The 19,433-nt window shown below is 45.2% G+C and overlaps 1 protein-coding gene across 2 annotated transcripts; it reads left to right on the forward strand.

The window, feature by feature from the left end:
* The first annotated feature begins 1,521 nt into the window (after window positions 1-1,521).
* On the forward strand, window positions 1,522-16,067 carry TAP2 (transporter 2, ATP binding cassette subfamily B member). 2 transcript variants are annotated; one of them, XM_036072369.2, is made up of 13 exons: window positions 1,522-1,732; window positions 1,944-2,029; window positions 2,143-2,643; window positions 2,734-2,848; window positions 4,055-4,185; window positions 4,474-4,679; window positions 8,261-8,458; window positions 8,578-8,706; window positions 10,066-10,254; window positions 10,416-10,589; window positions 10,778-10,937; window positions 11,285-11,421; window positions 12,207-16,067. In XM_036072369.2, the coding sequence occupies exons 3-13, from the start codon at window positions 2,151-2,153 to the stop codon at window positions 12,384-12,386; spliced, it is 2,112 nt and encodes a 703-aa protein (XP_035928262.2). In that variant the 5' UTR covers window positions 1,522-1,732; window positions 1,944-2,029; window positions 2,143-2,150; the 3' UTR covers window positions 12,387-16,067. The 2 variants fall into 2 exon arrangements, with proteins under 2 accessions (XP_035928262.2, XP_035928260.2); XM_036072367.2 differs by lacking the exon at window positions 1,944-2,029 and having other exon boundaries at window positions 1,523-1,732.
* Window positions 16,068-19,433: the final 3,366 nt, after the last annotated feature.

Consider the following 19,433-nt stretch of genomic DNA (forward strand, 5'->3'; position numbering starts at 1 on the left):
TGCCTCTGTGTTGTGGCTGAGTGGGCTTGGGGCTGGGGTTGTTGTGGGGCGGGGGCAGGAAATAGAGACGCTTTCCCTGAGAACAGACCCGAACCCCAACCTAAGAAATGGGGCCTCACCAAATATTTCTGTTGGGTTTTCCTTCCACACTCATCTCTCCATACCCTCAGGAAGGCCGGTCAAGGTCTGTGGACACCTATTTGCCATTTAATTTAGATTAGGGTCCTTTTTATAGGGACACAACCTGAATACTCCTGTGTGGTTCATTGTCAATGGTTTGGGTATCTGGGAGTAGGGTACTAGAACAACTGTTTTTGACGTTGTGGAGTCAGATGAAAAAGCTTCCACCTCATGTGTATATGGTGATTGGAAACATGGTACATTTACCTCAAATAACACTTTGGAGATACTGGATATTGAATGCAAAGATGGACATTAGGGGTTCAATTTCATGATGTATCATGCTCAACTGCAAGATGACAGCACCATGATTGAAGAGGAAGAGGACTCCCTCCTTGAAGAGGGAAATATGAGGAAAAAGTAAGCAGGTTAGGAAAATGAGACAGACATAATGAGATTTTCTAAATCATGCAAGGAGCATGGATGATGTCCCATCTAAGGGAGAGTTAGTCAAAGAAAAAACTTGAAAGTAGTTAGCAGCTGAACAGAGAGCTTTTTTTTCCATTAGGGAGAGATTCTTAAAATCTCAGAATGGCAGGGTTGGAGAAATTTTAATAATCCTCTACTTCAAATACACCACGCCCCCTTTAAACCAGAAGTGCCTCATTGGTAAACATGCCAGTAACATTTCAAAGGGGTGGTTTGGAATCCAAGTGATCCCTCCTTTGGGGGTATTTTGAGTTGGGGGGATAGTTTCAATCTGAAGAGTTATTTCTGGAATAAACAAACCAGCATGTTCCATAGATGGGCTCTGGGCCAGGCAGGACCTGTAGAATCCTGTCTACCGCTTTATCAATGTTAAAATAGACCAGGAAACAAAGTCCATCCTCCCCATATACCAGAGATGCCCCCAAGACATAATCGGAAACACACACCTAGAGGCACCTGAACATGAGCTCTGCTCAAGGAGCTGTGTTGAGGAGGGCAGATGAATATAAAGAATCAGGGCCTTTCAGCTCAAAATCTGTGTAAGTGGAAACCCACTTAGGCCCTGGTGAAAGTGTCTGGGACCTCCTATTTAGGAGAGGTCCTGAGTGTTTCTCGCTCAGAATCTGGCTCTGTTTTGATCCCAGACCCTAAAACAGGAGCTTTGGATGGAGGAAGAGGCAGTTCTCAAAATAGGATCAGAGCTTGAGGCAAGAAAATCCAGTGGTTCTCCAATTACAAAACATCTCAATCCTTGAAATAGCTTTGTTTTAGTTAATGACAATTTAAAACACTTGCAGGAGTTTTCCCTTCCAGAGTAACAGTTGCTAACCGCAAGAGGCTCACTGCGGGGCGGGGCGCGTGCGCGCCCGGCTCGGCCCCGGGCTTCCGCGGACAGCAGGTGTCGCGCGTCCGCCGCTGGTGGCCGCCCTGCCCGGAACCGGGGCCCGGTCTGGGAAAGCGAAAGCGAAAGCGGCGGGCGCCGGGACGCCCCCGCTTGCAGAGTGCCGCCAGCAGACAGAAGGGGGAAACGAAGGTGAGCCAGCGCGAGCGGATTTCAGAGCTCGGTGCTCAGCACGTAGCCGAAAGACGCCCCCCCGGAGCTGCAGTCCCGAAGCCGCCGCCGGTGAGTTCGTGCGGCCGGAAGCCTGGAGCGCTAACCGACGCATCCCAACCAGCCACCCACTCCGCGCCCCCCGCCTCCCGTCCCTCTGGCCTCCCAGAGAGTGCAAGGGAGCCGGGCGGGGACCGCAAGGCGGCTCCTCGGAACTGGGCGGCGGCGGGCGGGTGGGGGTGGGGCGTACGGGGAGGGGGTCACTTTTTTTTTTTTTTTAAAGGATGAGGCTTCCTCTGACAGGCAGAATGCCTTCTGTCATAAGCGGGCCGTACTGATGGGCACCGGGGACCCAGGGGATCATTCAGGGTAGGGGTGGGTAAAATGAGAAGCCGATGGACGGGTTGAGCGGAGTCGGGGTGGTGAGCATAGGGGCGAGGATGGGGACCCCAGCGCTGTAATTCCTCATCTTCTACCGCTAGATAACACCATGCGGTTCCCTGACCTGAGACCCTGCGCCTTCCTGCTGCTGGCAGACTTGGCTCTACTCTGGCTGCTTCAGGGGACTCTGGGGGCTCTCCTTCCCCCGGGGCTTCCAGGCCTGTGGCTGGAGGGGACCCTGCGACTTGGAGGGCTCTGGTGGCTGCTAAAGGTGGGAGGACTGCTGGGATTGGTGGGAACACTGCTGCCCCCGCTCTGCCTGGGGACCCCGCTGTTTCTCTCCCTGAGGGCCCTGGTCTCAAGGGCCTTGGGTGCTCCCCCAGTCAGAGTGGCTTCAGTCCCCTGGAGCTGGCTGCTGGTGGGGTATGCAGCTGCGTGGCTAAGCTGGGCCATGTGGGCTCTGCTGAGCTCCCCAGGAGCCCGGGAGAGGAAGCAGGGCCAGGAGAACAACACAGACTTGATGTGGAGGCTGCTGAAGCTCTCCCGGCCGGACGTGCCTTATCTTGTTGCAGCCTTCTTCTTCCTTATTATTGCCGTGCTGGGTGAGTCAGGAAGAGGGCATTGGGAATTGGAGGTGGGCAAAGGCCCTTGGTGCCAGCATGATCATCTGTTCTCCTTCATGCCTCTTTCAGGTGAGACAGTCATCCCTTACTATTCAGGTCATGTCATTGATATCCTGAGAGGTGATTTCGACCCTGATGCCTTTGCCAGCACCATCTTTTTCATGTGTCTCTTCTCCATTGGGAGGTAGGTGATGCTTGATTGGGTTCATTTGCTAGCCCTTCATCTTTACAGACCCCTTGCATTTCCTAACTCTGTTTTCAGATCCTTTAGTACACGAAGCATAAAATACTTTAACCAAAATATGTGTGAATTTGTTTATTCGCCATTCTATTTCACACATTCGTCCGTTCATTCTTTCATTCACCATATTTACCCAACATTATGCTTCTAATCCACACTTGCTACTCTTTGCTGGAACCAGTTCCTCAGAAGTGACTCCCAGACCCATATTTCTACACCCAGCTCTAGTCTTGTAGTCCAGTTGTCTTCTTGACATTCCCATTGGACAACCCACTGTCATCTTACAGTCCACACACCCAGAGCTTCAAATGTATCACACTCCCTCCTGGTCTTGTTGAAAGTGCCTCCCTCTTTTATTCCCATGTACGAAACAATCAGTTTCCTGGGCTCCAAGCATCAGTATTGTTGGTGCCTTTCTGATGTTCAGACACTAGCCCCATCATTTTCTGCTTTCAAAGTATTTCTCCTGTGGCGCTTTTCTGGCCATTCTCACTGTGATCGCTGGAGTTCAAACTCTCCTCATTTTATGTCTGACTAGCCCAGCAACCTTCTAAACACAGAAACCATATTTTGTGAAATACTTGCTTCTATGTTTTCACATTTTCCCTTTAAGTTTAGTTGTATAAATGGTTGGCCTAAGAGGAATGCTCAACTCCAGGGACAATAGAGATGAGGGAACAGCATGTCTCCAGGGCTCCAGAGAAGCAGAGGGCAAGGGAATTCATTGCTGCAGTTCCTACAATAAAGTAGGAAGAAGGACTTTGGGGGGAGGAAAGAGACCAAGACAGAGGGGGAGAGTAGAGGGACAGCACTGAAGGAGACCATAGGCTATTTCTCTGGACAACATCTCTTCATTTCTGTTATAGTCTTCCCTGGGTCTAGCACGGAGTGAGCTCCACAGATACTCGTGAATTTGTATGTGTTATGATTTTGTTCCCACATCTAGCTCTTCCTGTCCTGTTTTTCTTCCCTCTGTTTATTCCGGCCCCTCCCCTTGTCTCCCTCTCTCTGCCTCTCTTCTGCCTCTCATGGTACACTTTCCCCAGCCTTGTATTTCTTTTCATTCTGTGCTTTCTCCTCTGCTTCTCGCACTCATTCCCTCCTGTGCACCTGTGTCCCCTTCATCTCCGTTCCCTCCCTCCCCCACAGCTCACTGTGTGCCGGCTGCCGGGGAAGCTGCTTCATCTTCACCATGTCCAGAATCAATGTGCGCGTCCGGCAGCTGCTTTTCTCCTCCCTTCTGCGCCAGGACCTCAGTTTCTTCCAGGATACTAAGACAGGTGGGGCCTGGAGTCCGGGTCTGGGATTCCCCTGGACATTTCTTGCCCCTCAGTTACCCTCCAGCCCGTAAATAGCCTCTCTTGCGCTCACTGTGCCAGGCGCTGCTGAGGAGCTGCTGAGTTCTCTTTTGGGATGGGGCAGTGAAGTCGCCTTCCCCAGTCTCTGTGGTGACGGGGGGCGGGGGGGTGGTGTTTAGAAGACAGGCCTGTGTTAATGGGGAGGGTTGGGGTCAGTCTCTGGGGGTTCTGCATTACGCATGGTTTCCTCACCGGCCCTGTTGTCCCCAGGGGAGCTGAATTCGAGGCTGAACTCGGATACCAAATTGATGAGCAGCTGGCTTGCTCTTAACGCCAACGTGTTCTTGCGAAGCCTGGTCAAAGTGGTGGGGCTGTACAGCTTCATGCTCAGCCTGTCCCCGCGACTCGCCCTCCTCTCTCTGCTCAAGGTGCCTCTGGCAGTAACGGCTCAAAAAGTGCACGACGTCCGCCGTCAGGTATGTGGGGGTGGTAGGGGATCCCCAGGGCAGAAGAAAACTCTCCCAGAGGTCTTCTCTTCTCAGCCTCAAGAGCAGCAGTTCTGACAGGCCTGAGAAGGGCGCTGACCCCTGGGATTTTATGTAAGTGTGTGTGTGTGTGTGTGTGTGAGAGAGAGAGAGAGAGAGAGAGAGAGAGAGAGAGAGAAGAAGAGGGAACATTTTTCTGGGAACAGGATAACTTCTTTTTTTTTTCCCCACTATTATAAGCCTCATTTTATTTCTTTTTATTATTATGTTATGTTAATCAACATACATTACATCATTAGTTTTTGATGTAGTGTTCCATGATTCATTGTTTGCGTATAACACCTAGTGCTCCATGCAGTATGTGCCCTCCTTAATACCCATCACCAGGGTGACCCATCCCCTCACCCCCTCCCCTCTAGAACCCTCAGTTTATTTCTCAGAGTCCATCATCTCTCATGGTTCCTCTCCCCTCTGATTTCCCCCCCTTCATTTTTCCCTTCCTGCTATCTTCTTCTTCTTCTTCTTCTTCTTCTTCTTTTTTTTTTTTAAACATATAATGTATTATTTGTTTCAGAGGTACAGGTCTGTGATTCAACAGTCTTACACAGTTCACAGCGCTCACCATAGCACATACCCTCCCCAGTGTCTATCACCCAGCCACCCCATCCCTCCAACCCCCCACTACTCCATCAACCCTCAGCTTGTTTCCTGAGATTAAGAATTCCTCATATCAGTGAGATCATATGATACATGTCTTTCTCTGATTCACTTATTTTGCTCAGCATAATACCTTCCAGTTCCATCCACGTCATTGCAAATGGCAAGCTCTCATTCCTTTTGATGGCTGCATAATATTCCATTGTATATATATACCACATCTTCTTTATCCATTCATCTGTCGATGGACATCTTGGCTCTTTCCACAGTTTGGCTATTGTGGACATTGCTGCTATAAACATCGGGGTGCACATTCCCCTTTGGATCCCTCCATTTGTATATTTGGGGTAAATACCCAGTAGTGCAATTGCTGGATCATAGGGTAGCTCTATTTTCAACTTTTTGAGGAACCTCCACACTGTTTTCCAGAGTGGCTGCACCAGCTTGCATTCCCACCAACAGTGTAGGAGGTGGGAGCAGGATAGCTTCTTACCAAATTCTCAAAGGGGTCTGTCCATACCTTCCCCACAAAAGATTAAAAATGCTGTCTTAGAGGATTTTTAGATAGAGTTTTCCCCTGATTAGAAAGGAATTTGGATGGAGTGTAGAGAAAGTAGAAAGTGCAGTCAGGAAGTCCTGAGTCTGAATATCAGCTCCGCTTTCTCTCTTTTTAGAAAAATAGTGGTAAAGTATACATAACATTTGCAATGACATGGATGGAACTGGAGGGGATTATGCTAAGTGAAGCCAGTCACAATTATCATACGATCTCACTGACATGTGAAATTTGAGAAACAAGACAGAGGATCATAGGGACAGGGAGGGAAAAATGAAATAAGATGAAACCAGAGAGGGAGACAAACCATAAGAGACTCTTAATCTCAGGAAACAAACTGAGGGTTGCTGGAGTGGTGGGGGGTGGGAGGGATGGGGTGGCTGGGTGATAGACATTGGGGAGGGTATATGCTATGGTGAGCGCTGTGAATTGTGTAAGACTGTTGAATCACAGACCTGTACCTCTGAAACAAATAATATATTATATGTTAATAAAAAAATTTATGTGGGAAAATAAAGATCCAAAGATAGCTATGAAAAAAAAAGTATACATAACATAAAATTTACCATTTTTACTATTTTTAATTGTGCCATGTCAGTGGCATTAAGTACGTTCACACTGTTGTGCAAGGATCACCACCATCCATCTCCAGAACTTTCTTCATCTTCCCAAGCTGAAACTTGGTACCTATTAAATAATAACTCCCCACTTCCCCTTCTCCCAGCCCCTGACAATGACCAGTCTATTTTCTGTCTCTATGAATTTGATTACTCTAGGTATCTCATGTAAGTGGGATCATCCAGTATTTGTCTTTTTGTGATTGGCTTATTTCATTTAGCGTAATGTCCTCCAGGTTCATCCCTGTTGTAGCACATGTCAGAATTTTCATCCTTTTTAAGGCTATTACTCCATTGATGCGTAGACCACATTTTGTTTATCCATTCCTCTGTTGCTGGATGCTTGGGTTGCTTCCACTTGTTGGCTCTTGTGAATAATGCTGCTGTGAACATGGGTGTACAAATATCTGTTCGAGTCTCTGCTTTCAGTTCTTTTGGGTATATACCCAGAGGTAGAATTGCTGGATCCTATGGTAATTCTATTTTTAATATTTGGAAGAGCTGCCTCTGTTTTCACAGCGCCTGCACCATTTTACATTCCCCTTGGCAATACACAAGGGTTTCGATTTCTCCACATCCTTCTCCAACACTTGTTATCTTCTGTTTGTTTCTTCTTTATTACATTCCCCAGTACTTATTTATCTTATAACTGGAAGTTTGTACCTTTTGACCACCTTCCTCCAATCAATCCCCACCCCTGTCTCTGGTCTCTGGTAACTACAAATCTGATCTCTTTTTCTGTGAATTTTTTTTTCTTTAGATGGCACATATAAATGAGATCATACAGTATCTGTCTTCTGTCTGGCTTATTTCACTTAGCATAATGCCCTCAGGGTCCATCCATGTTGTTTCAAATGGCAGGATTTCCTTCTTTTTTATGGCTGAGTAAAATTCTGCTGTATACCTACATGCACCACTTTCTAAAAAAATAACAGCCATCCTAATTTTTATGAGGTGATAGCTCACCATGGTTTTGATTTGCATTTCCCTAATGACTAGCGGTGTTGAACATCTTTTCACGTGGTTGTTGGCCATTTTTATATCTTTTTTGGAGAAATGTCTAAGTTCTTTGCTCATTTTTTAAATTGCGTTGTGTTTTACTTGTTGAATTGTAGGACTTCTTTCACTATTCTGGGTATTAGCCCCTTATCAGATACATGATTTGGGAAATGTTTTCTCCCATTCAGTGGGGTTCCTTTTCTGTGGATAGAGTCCTTTGATACACAAAAGTTTTTAATTTTGATGAAGACCAATTTATCTGTTTTTTTCTTTTGTTGCCTGTGCTTTAGGTTTATATCCAAGAAATCATCACCAAATCTAGTGTCATGAAGCTTTGCCCTGATGTTTTCTTCTAAGAGTTTTATGGTTTTAGCTCTGGTTTAGGTTTTTGATCCATTTTGAGTTACATTCCCACCTTTTGTTAACTAGCTGCGGCCACTTAGGAAAATGATCCCTTCTGCCTTCATTCAGATGCCGAAGGTGTTGTGACTTCCCTTAAATGAAGGAGCAAAAATCACCTGTATCCCCTACACTACCCAGCACTGAGAGCTCCGTAACATTTTGTTCCCTCCCTCTCTACTCTCATTAGTCCTTCTGGAAAGAAATGTAAGGAAGAGGGAAAGAGGATGGTTAGATAGTTTTAGGTAGCTCGGGGGAGCATCCCCGGGGCAGGGATGAGACATGGGGTGGTCTCCTGTCTTCTGCCCCATCAGCCCCTTATACCCCCTGGCTCACTTTTGCAGGCAGTGCTTCAGGAGATCCAGAATGCTGTGGCGAGAGCAGGACAGGTGGTTCGGGAGGCAGTTGGAGGGCTGCAGACGGTGCGCAGTTTTGGGGCTGAGGAGCATGAGAGCTGTCTCTATAAGGAGGCCCTGGAGCGGTGCCGGCAGCTGTGGTGGCAACGAGACCTGGAACGTGCCCTCTACTTACTCTTTCAGAGGGTGAGGAGGCTGCGTGGCTGGGGCTAGGAGCCAGGGAGGGGCAGGGAAGGCAATGGGGTCCCCGCTGCTCAGTGTGGTAGGAGTGGACTCTTTCTTAGTGCTTTCTTCTTGCCCTGCAGATGCTGCACTTGGGAATGCAGGTGCTGATGCTGAACTGTGGACTGCAGCAGATCCTAGCTGGGGACCTCACCCAAGGTGGGCTGCTCTCCTTCCTGCTCTACCAGGAGGACACGGACCATTATGTGCAGGTGAGTCAGGAGCCTGGGCATACTCTTCCCCTCCCCATGGCCCCCCCTGTTTTTCTTTCTGGCCTCTGGGCCTTGGCCTTTATTTGCACCCCTTAAAAATACAAAACCAGGGCGCCTGGGTGGCTCAGTTGGTTAAGCGACTGCCTTCGGCTCAGGTCATGATCCTGGAGTCCCGGGATCGAGTCCTGCATCGGGCTCCCTGCTCAGCAGGGAGTCTGCTTCTCCCTCTGACCCTCCCCCATCTCATGCTCTCTCTCTATCTCATTCTCTCTCTCAAATAAATAAATGAAATCTTAAAAAAAAATACAAAACCAAACAAAATCCCAACTCATTGTATTATGGAGAATTTCAAACATACGCAAAAAAAAAAAAAAAAAAAGATAAACCATAATGAACCTGCATGTACACATCACCTGCTTTAAAGTTATCAACTGATGGCCATTCTGTTTCAACTGTATCCCCACCCATATGATTCTGAAGCAAATTCAAGATGTAGTTTTATCTGTAAATGCATCAGGGCGTATCTCTAAAACATAAACATTAAAAAAATATAACCACGAAGCCCTTCTCACACCAAAAAAGTATAACAGTAATTCCTAAAATTCATCAAATACAGGGGTTATATTTCCACTTGTCTCATCCATGTAACATATGTGTATATATGACATATATCTCTCTCGTGTATGTCTGGTAGGATCAGCCATTAACGCCCAGTGCCTAGATCCATTAAAATCATGAGGGGTTGCAAGACGGTGACACTACCATTCCTCCACTTATTAGCTTGAATACATCTATCCAGGGAGACTTACCCTCGTCTACTCTTTGGTAACCCACTGGTACAGTTTGAGTAGGAAAGGCAGAATAGCATTTAGTTCTTTCCCTATATTTGCCAGTTTTCAAAAATAATTAGTTACTTCATCTTGGTCGTTATTTTATAATTTTCCTAGATATTTGTGAATCATCTTTTATGTATGGAGAGCTGGGCTAGGCACTCTGGTGGCTGCAAAGATGAGGTGGGCACCATGCCTGCTTTTAAGGAGCACCCTGTCCAGCTAGGCAAAACAGAGCTGTGCGCGAGTAATACCTAACGGGCATTGGAAGGTCTGGGAATAGAAGTAGCGCTGAACGGGAGGAGTATGGACCTCTCCATCCTTTACATTGCAAATTAAGTATGGACCTCTCCATCCTTTACATTGCTGGGGTATTGGGTTGCCTTTAAATTCCATCTGAATTGCACATTTAGGGGTAGGGAATCCTTTTTGGATGAGGGGAGGAGAAGCTTGGCCCGGCGGTGTGTGGCAGGGAGGAGCTGGGGAGCTGGTTTCTGATGAAGCTGACCCCTCTGTTCCTGTTTTCCAGGCCCTGGTTTACATGTGTGGCGATATGCTCAGCAACGTCGGGGCTGCGGAGAAGGTGTTTCAGTACCTGGACCGAAAGCCCAAGCTGCCTCCGCCCGGGACGCTGGCCCCTCCCACTCTGCGGGGGCTGGTGGAATTCCAAGACGTCTCCTTCGCGTATCCCAACCGCCCCGACCAGCCTGTGCTCAAGGTGCCTGCCTGAAAGGGGCCGCGGGGAGGGAACCCGGGCCCCTCGCTCCCGGGCAGCACGGCCTGTAGATCCTTTGCCTCTGAGAAGTGGATCTTCCCTCCGGCAGAACGGGACGGGGAGGGCCCTGAGGCAAGCCTCTGACTGTTTCCTGGCGTTTCTAGGGGCTGACGTTCACCCTACGACCTGGCCAGATGACGGCTCTGGTGGGGCCCAATGGGTCCGGGAAGAGCACAGTGGCCGCCTTGCTGCAGAATCTGTACCAGCCCACGGGGGGAAGGCTGCTGCTGGATGGGAAGCCCATCTCCCAGTATGAACACTGCTACCTGCACCGACAGGTGGGTGGTGGCGGAGGAAGAAGAGGGACAGGAGCTAGGAGGGAAGAAGCGTGTGCAGAGAGTGTGGGAGAGCCGTGGGAATAAACACAAGGAGCCCATTCTGAGGGAGCTAGACCAGGAGGAAAAGAGGATCCCTGCCATGGGGGTTGACGCACCGTCCCCCGCTCCCATCCCCTCCCTCTGCACAGGTGACTTCGGTGGGGCAGGAGCCTGTGCTCTTCTCTGGTTCTGTGAGGGACAACATTGCGTACGGGCTGAAGAGCTGCAGTGATGAGAAGGTGATGGCAGCTGCCCAGGCGGCCAGCGCGGCGGGCTTCATACAGGAGATGGAGCATGGACTGTATACAGGTATCTTCAGTCAGAAGAGGAACTGGAGCTGCTTCTTGGGGGTGCGGGTTGTGTCTGCTCTTTCCTTGCCCTTTGCTCGGCTCCCACTTCCCCGCCTTCCCCAGCACCAGGAGCTCTCTAGTTGCCCGTCCTGTTCAGGAGACTTTGTTCCCAACGGCCACAGGGTAGTTGTGCTCCCTCTCCGAGGGCAGCCCCAGCAGGTGTCCGCCCCTGCCCTCCTGACACCGGCTCTCATGTCTCCTGATGGGTGCTGGTGGAAAGACGAGCTGTGCACTTGCCCGCGCTCATGGGGAGGATGTTGTCGTGGCCACTTGTGTCTGAGGAAAGGTATTTCTCCGTTTCCTCAGATGTAGGGGAGAAGGGGAACCAGTTGGCTGTGGGACAGAAACAGTGTCTGGCCATTGCCCGGGCCCTAGTGCGGGACCCACGAGTCCTCATCCTGGATGAAGCCACCAGCGCCCTGGATGTCCAGTGTGAGCAGGCCGTGAGTACCGGTGTGGGAGGGCGGGGCAGTGGGACCTGAGCAGCACGGTTGAAGGAGCAGCCTATGCAGAATTGGGCAGAGGCAAGACGAATGGAAGAGTATCTGTGCTTTTGCAGGGGGTGGGGAGTGGAATGGAGAGTATGCGGTGTGGGAACACCCCCTCTTTGTCCACAGCTCCCTTTTCTATGTGCCTCCTGCAGTAGGACAGCTGAGAGTGAAGGGCAGTGCAGACTCTATCGTCCACTCTTTCCGACTTTCTCATCTTCCACGCCTTCTTTACCCTATGCCACAAGACATGGTGCCCAGTTGGGATATGGTGCCCATCCTGTTCTTACCTTTATTATTATTTTTTTTAAGCTTTTATTTATTTAAAAGAGACAGAGACAGAGAGGACAAGTGGGGGGAGGAGCAGGAGAAGCAGATTCCCTGCTGAGCAGGGAGCCCGATGCGGGACTCTATCCCAGGACCCTGGGATCATGACCTGAGCCAAAGGCAGACGCTTAACAACTGAGCCATCCAGGCGCCCCTATTTATTTATTTTTTTTTAGAGATTTTATTTATTTATTTGAGAGAGAGAGAGAGAGCGCAAGTGAGAGAGCTCAAGCAGGGTGAACAGCAGAGGGAGAGGGAGAAGCAGACTCCCTGATGAGCAGGGAGCCCAACTTGGGCCTTGATCCCAGGATCCTGGGATCATAACCTGAGCCTAAGGCAGATACGTAAGCAACTGAGCCACCCAAGTGCCCCTGTTCCTCCCTTTCTGAGGCATTATGATCCTCCCCCTTCAGCTGCAGGACTGGAAATCCCATGGGGACCGAACTGTGCTGGTGATCGCTCACAGGCTGCAGACGGTGCAGAGTGCTGACCAGATCCTGGTGCTCAGGCAGGGAGAGCTGCTGGAGCACGCACAGCTCATGGAGGGCCAGGACCTCTATTCCCGCCTGGCGCAGCAGCTACTGGAGGACTGAGGCCCCGTCCCCGGGGCCCTTCTCATGGCCATCTCTGTGACCCACAGTAGCTCATGCTCGGAGTTTCCCTGGGCTTGTGCCCCTCGGTAGTTGTTCATGGAGCTGGAGGCAGGGTGGGAGTTTGGACCATGTGTGCTCCTACTGGGGCTGGGAGTGAGGGGGAGGGGCGTGCCGTCTGTTTCTAACACCATTTCCCTCGTGCTGAGTAGTGTATTGTGGCATATAATACATCTATTTAAAAATATTTTCCTTATTATGTAAATAGCACATATGCATCAAGAAAAATAAAACTAACCCTTGTTTCACTTCCCAGAGGTCACCATAGCTACTATTTTGCCAGCTACCTATCGTGTCTTATTTGTTCTTTGAGATAAATATTAGCCAATATGATATAAATATTCATGAGGTTGCCTTTCTGTATCTTTCTCCATTTGCACTGATATCTGATATTTTGGGGGAAGTTAGGGTATGGAGGGGTAGAGCACAGTTTCCTAATTAACAGTGTTAATAAAACATTGGTAATATCTACCATTTATAGAGTTTTAATATGAATAGGAACTATGCTAGATGTTTTTCAGGCATTATCATATTTAGTCCTTTTCCTCAACCCTATGAGGTTGATTATTATTATCCCCATCTTACAGATGAGGAAACTGAGTCTCAAAGAGATTAAATAACTTTTCCAAGGTTATACAGTGGTGGAGTTGGAGTTGAATCCAGGCCTGACCCAGGTCCACAATCTCAACCAATAAATTATATAACATCATGTGTTCATAATCTCGAATTCATACTCAGATCCAGTAAATAGCTCTGAATCCACTGCCTTCTCTCTAGTTCCATTGTTATTATAACTTTCATTTAGTCTTAAGACGATCTCATTTCCAAAGAGGTTTCCCCACCGTTGGTTCACCTTTTCCAGCCATTCTTTGTGAAGTAATTTTTCTTTCTAGCAGACACATAAGATGACGTCACTTCCGTAAAGTCCTTCAAGCGCTCTTCATTCCTTTCTGCTCAGATCTTCCTCACAGCATGCAAGGTTGTGCAGCTCATTTGCAGCACCCTTTCCTGTTGCATTGAGCTCCTGCAGCAAACTTACTGCCCTCCTCATGCCTTTGTGCCTTTGCATATGGTGTGTTCTTGCTGTTTCCTGAACCACCCTTCCCGATTTACCCCAAGTCCCTCAAGGCTTAACTCAGGGATCAGGTCTTCCAGGAAGCCTTTCCTAATCTCAGTCTGGAGAAAGTGTCCTTTCCATGTGCTTCTATCACCCGAGCGTTTACCTATTTCACAGCCTGTAATAAACTCCTTATCCTCCCACCTCTCTGTTATCCCACTAGACCATGAGCTCCTGGGGGGAAGGCCATATGTCTTATTAAGCTTTATACTGACAACCTGGTACAGGTTGTCGATTCATAGCAGACAATAAGCCAATGTCTGTTGCACAAATGAGTAAATCTTCTCTGTCCTCTCTATATGCCAACCACTGAAAATTCAGAGCTGTGTACATTACTGCCTTTTGGGAGGGACTTACCTTTGAAGGTTCCTATTCTAGGAAAGAGAAACTTTCACATTCCCAGAAACACCAGGTACTTTCCAGCTCTAGCAATGAACTAGCCAGAACTTCTGTTTTGCATTTTTTTTTTTTTTTTCTGCCTGGTAACTGTTGGGAACGAGGCAGGGTGAGAGTAGGGAGCTTTTTCATGCAGATAAGCCTTTGCTTCATTCTGCTGTTTGTGTCTCGAATATTGAAATACCCACGGAAGAGAGAAGTCTGGCCTAATTCCTTCCCCTTTCAACCAAACATCCTTCCTCTACTTATACAATGGGAATAATCATTCCTATATCTCCCAACCTTAGGGAAACTGTTGCCCTCATGGAAGAAGATGATCTGTTAAAATTCTTTGCTATCCTCAGTATGACACCCATAGACTCCTAATAGTTTAAGCCTGGAAGGCATCTTAAAAGTAACATAGCAGTCAAATCTTACTTTACAGAAAGGAAAACTGGCCTGAAATCACAGGGCTACTCAGTGATTGAGCTGGGAAGAAAACTCAGGCATCCAGATGGGCAGTTCAGAAAGATGCAGCAGACCTCAGGATCTTAGGATATCTCGAAAGTTGGTTATTTCAGGGAATCTCCCAAGTAGGCCTTATGTCAGGGACACATTCTGGAAATGTTCCCTGGAGGTCAAAGAGTGGAACTTCGGCAAATGCCTACAAGTGTGGTCTGTCTGGTAGCCACAGATATGGGTAATTCTAGTCTGTTCCCGAGTTCTAGTTCTTTTCATTCACCTCCCCTCCCCTCCAACACCATTTGATCTGCCAGCCCCTTAACTTCCCCTTCTTGTCACTTACTTTCGGCATCTTTCCCATTTGGTCGTATTTTACTCTTGCCAAAGGATGGTATGAATGGAGAGGGTAAACCTAAGAAACTCTCATAGATTTCTTTGGAGCCCCTAGACAACCTCCCACCCCATCTGCTTTGCCCAGTGTGGAAATGGTGTTGAATTTCAAGTCCTTTGTTCCCCAGCAGAGTAGGTAGCCCACCTGCAGGCCACATGGCAGTGTGGTTCAAGAGGAGGAAGAGTGCAGTTGTCAGAATTTTGGAGAAAGGAGTAGGGAGCAAGGAAAACAAAGATTTTCCCGGTTTTTGGTGCTGAGTGAGCCAAAAAAGCACCCATCTGATTGAGTCTGATGCCCATCTAGTGATCCTAGGAAATACTGGGTTTTGAACCTAGAGTTTTATGGACTTATGAATTGTAATAACTTTAATGACAATAATCATTCAAGTGCTATGCTAAGTGCCTGACATATATCTTTGTACTTTTTCTTCAAGATAATCCTATGTGGCAGATATTACTATATCAATTCTAAGAATGAGAAAATGGAGGTTTAGGCACATTGCCTGGGTCACAAAGCTTGGAAAAGGTGGACTCTGCCCAGCTTTACTACAAAACTCCTCAAAAGAGTTGCCTATACTCCCTCTATCTGCTTACCCTCCTACTATTCTTTCTTAAAGATATAATTTATGTGAATAGGCAATATATTAATGTGATTTAAAATTCAAAAGCCACAAAAAGGTATGCAGAGGAAGCCACAAAAAGGTTTGCCATGGGAAACAAGGGTTAATTTTACTTTTCTCGATGTATATGTGAGATTGCATACACAATCCATGCTCCAAGCTTTATGTTTATCCTTCTAGGGAAATTTCATGTATATTTAAGCAAATATGTATATACGTTCTTGTTCCCTATTTTTACAAATAGCAGGTCCTTAGATCCACTGTTCTGAACTTTAGTTTTTATACTTAGAAATATATGACTATATAGCATTCTATTTTATGGAAGTACCGTATTTCATTTAGCTTGTCTTCTCCTATTGATGGGTAATTAGGTTACTGGAAGTCTTTAGCTATTATAAGCAATGCCTTGTATAGACATTATAATACATATGTGCAAGAATATCCATAGGATAAAATTCTAAAGGGGGAGTTGCTGAGTCCAATTGTATATACTTTACTAATATTGATATATGTTGCAAAATTGCCTTCATAGAGGTTGTATTCATGCACAGTTCCATCAGCAATATATGAATTTATCTGTTTTCCCACATTCTCATCAATATGGAGTGTTGTTAAATTAGGTTTTGTCAATCTTATGGATAAAAGTGACATCATGTGGTAGTTGTCATTTGTTTTTCTTTTATTACCACTTACATAAGGATACTAAATTCAGCAAGAAAATTTGGGACACAGGAAGCAAAGATGAGAAACACACACACACACACACACACACACACAACAATAACAACAAAACATCTGTCTAAAATATTGGTAAATCAGAATGAGGAATGAAAAATGACTATAAAAATCACTAACAGTTATGGCCATTAAATTTAAGAACATGATAGAACAATCACAACATGAGAATGAGGCAGATAAAGTAAAACATTCTAAAGCCTTTGTCTTATTTGGGAAGAGGGTAGAGTTTAACTTCGGATGTTGCCAGTTTAGGTAGCTATGTTAAAAACATAGGGGTAAAAATAGAACTACCCAACAACCCAGCAATTGCGCTACTAGGTATTTACCCAAAGGATACAAACATAGTGAACTGAAGGGGCACCTGCACCCCAGTGTTTATAGCAGCAATGTCCACAATAGCCAACCTGTGGAGAAAGCCCACATGTCCATTGACAGGTGAATGGATAAAGAAGATGTGGTATACACACACACACACACACACACACACACACAATGGAATATTAGCCATCAAAAAATGAATTCTTGCCATTTGCAACGACATGGATGGAACTAGAGGGTATTATGCTAAGCAGAATAAGTCAGCCAGAGAAAGACAAATACCATAGGATTTCACTCATATGTGAAATTTAAGAAACAAAACAGATGAACATAGGGGAAGGAAAGGAAAAATAAAATAAGATGAAAACAGAGAGGAAGGCAAATCATAAGAGACTCTTAACTATAGGAAATAAACTGAGGGTTGCTGAAGGGGGATGGGGTAATTGGGTGATGGGTGTTAAGGAGGCCACTTGATGTGATGAGTGTTGGGTGTTATATGCAACTGATGAATCACTAAATTCTATCTCTGAAACTAATAATGCAGTATATGTTAATTAAATTGAATTTAAATAAAAAATTTTATTTTTATTTTTTTTATTTTTTTAAAGATTTTATTTATTTATTTGACAGAGAGAGACACAGTGAGAGAGGGAACAGAAGCAGGGGGAGCAGGAGAGGGAGAAGCAGGCTTCCCACCAAGCAGGGAGCCCGATGCGGGGCTTGACCCCGGGATCATGACCTGAGCTGAAGGCAGACGCTTAACGACTGAGCCACCCAGGTACCCCTAAATAAAAAATTTTAAAAAGTGTAGGGGTAACTCTTAACTAATAGAATTTAAAATCCTTAAGCCAGGGGGCGCCTGGGTGGCTCGGTCATTAAGCGTCTGCTTTTGGCTCAGGTCATGATCCCAGAGTCCTGGGATCAAGCCCTGCGTCAGGCTCCCCGCTCAGCGGGAAGCCTGCTTCTCCCTCTCACGCTCCCCTTGCTTGTGTTCCCTCTCACGCTGTGTCTCTCTCTGTCAAATAAATAAATAAAATCTTAAATCCTTAAGTCAGTAAGAGGAAATTAGAGAGTACTTTAAAAATGTAATCAATTTAATATAAGTGATGAAAGGAGAAAAAAAAAGCAAAGAAAGAACATAACAAAATAGAAAACACAATAATAGTAGAAACAAATCTAGATAATTTAGTAATCCTAATAAATGTAAATAGCTTAAATTTGAAGTTAAAGAGGTTTTCAGATTGGATTAATAATATAGCTGTCCTACCCTTATCTGTGGGGGATATGTTCCAAGACCCCCCAGTGGATGCCTGAAACCACAGATAGTAACTGAACTCCATGTATACTTTGCTTTTCTCTATATGTACATACCTATAATAAGGTTTAATTTGTAATTTAGGCACAGTAAGAGATTAACAATAGTAACTAATAATAAAATAGAACAAATATAACAATATACTGTAATAAAAGTTATGTATTGTTTCTTTTTCTCAAAATACCTTATTGTACTGTGCTCACCCTTCTTATGATGATGTGAGATGATAAAATGACTATGTGATGAGATTAAGTGAGGCGAGTGATGTAGGCATTGTGACCTAGCATTAGACTACCATTGACCTTCTGACTTTCTGATGTCAGAAGGAGGATCCTTGACTTGTGGGTGATAGTTGACCATATGTCATGAAACTGCAGAAAGTGAAGCTGTGGGAGGGGATCACAAAATCCAGTTACACGCTCTTCATATTAATCACAAAGAAAACCTAAAGACATGAAAAGCTTAAAACCAAAACATGCAATAAGGTATATGAAACAGACACTAACAGAAGACAATGTTTGTCGTTACTTTGATACCTAAAAATATAGTCTAAGAGCAAAGGCATTGGTAGAAACAAAGACGATCATTGGATAATGATACCAAGATGTCACTAGAACATTATACTAAAACAGACTCAGTCTACACCTAACAAAGATACCACAAAATATGTAGGAAAATATAGTCAGAATTAGAAGAAATTGACAAACAGAAACATATTTCTCAATAATTGTAGATTGGAAAAATGAGTAAGGATATAGAATAAGCTTATTTATGGCCTTGTCTATAATATCTGGGAGTCTAAAGCTATCTCACAAAATGGGTAAAACAAGTATTCGTATTTAGAACATACTGAGAGTACAAAGGTAAACACAAGGAAAATGGAAGAGGAGAGGAGAGGATGTATGCTAGCACTTTTATGATGTTCAAACTGATAGAAACTATCTAAAGAAAGAGGAAACTTATTGTATTATATAAGAATAAAATTATCAGGACAACCCCAAAATATACACCTTTTAAAATATCTGAAAAACTGCAATTTAGAAAACACGAGACACAATGAAAGATTTTTTTAAAAGATATACTCATATAAATGGCATATTTAACAAAATAATATTACTTACAAATCACAAATTACACTGCATCTATTTGCTATGTTAACTGTAAATGGGCTTAACCGATATATAAAATAAAAATGGTTTTAGGTTAGATTGAAAGAAAAACTGCTGTTTGCAATATACAAAAAAACACACCTAAAATAGAGTGACTCAGAAAGGTCCATTCATTTATTCAAAAAATAAAATGATGGGAAAAGCATAGCGAAAGAATGCAAATAAAAAGGAAGCAGAGATCACAACACCTTTATTAAACAGGTGAAATTCAAATGGAAAAAGTTGAGTGAGACAAGAAGGCACTTTATAATGTGAAGTGTAAAATTCATAATGGATATGTAAGAGATGTGCATTTAAATTCTAGATAGCATATAAGGAACTCTCATAAAGCTGAAATTAAGGTAGATGCAAGGAAAATATTCAGAAATGTATTAGGTGACTTTAATTTAATTAGTATTAGGTGACTTTAATTTACTTTTCTCAGTGGACAAAAATAAGTATGATCACAGAAGATATTCCAACAGTATAAAATTAGATCTGATGGAT

Source organism: Halichoerus grypus, chromosome 9, assembly GCF_964656455.1.
Source record: "Halichoerus grypus chromosome 9, mHalGry1.hap1.1, whole genome shotgun sequence".
NCBI lineage: Eukaryota > Metazoa > Chordata > Mammalia > Carnivora > Phocidae > Halichoerus > Halichoerus grypus.

Coding starts and splice junctions, on each gene's coding strand:
- TAP2 (XM_036072369.2), top strand. CDS start 2,151: ATGCGGTTCCCTGACCTGAGACCCTGCGCCTTCCTGCTGCTGGCAGAC. Junction 2,849..4,054: donor TGTCTCTTCTCCATTGGGAG/GTAGGTGATGCT, acceptor CCTCCCCCACAG/CTCACTGTGTGCCGGCTGCC. Junction 4,186..4,473: donor CTTCCAGGATACTAAGACAG/GTGGGGCCTGGA, acceptor TGTTGTCCCCAG/GGGAGCTGAATTCGAGGCTG.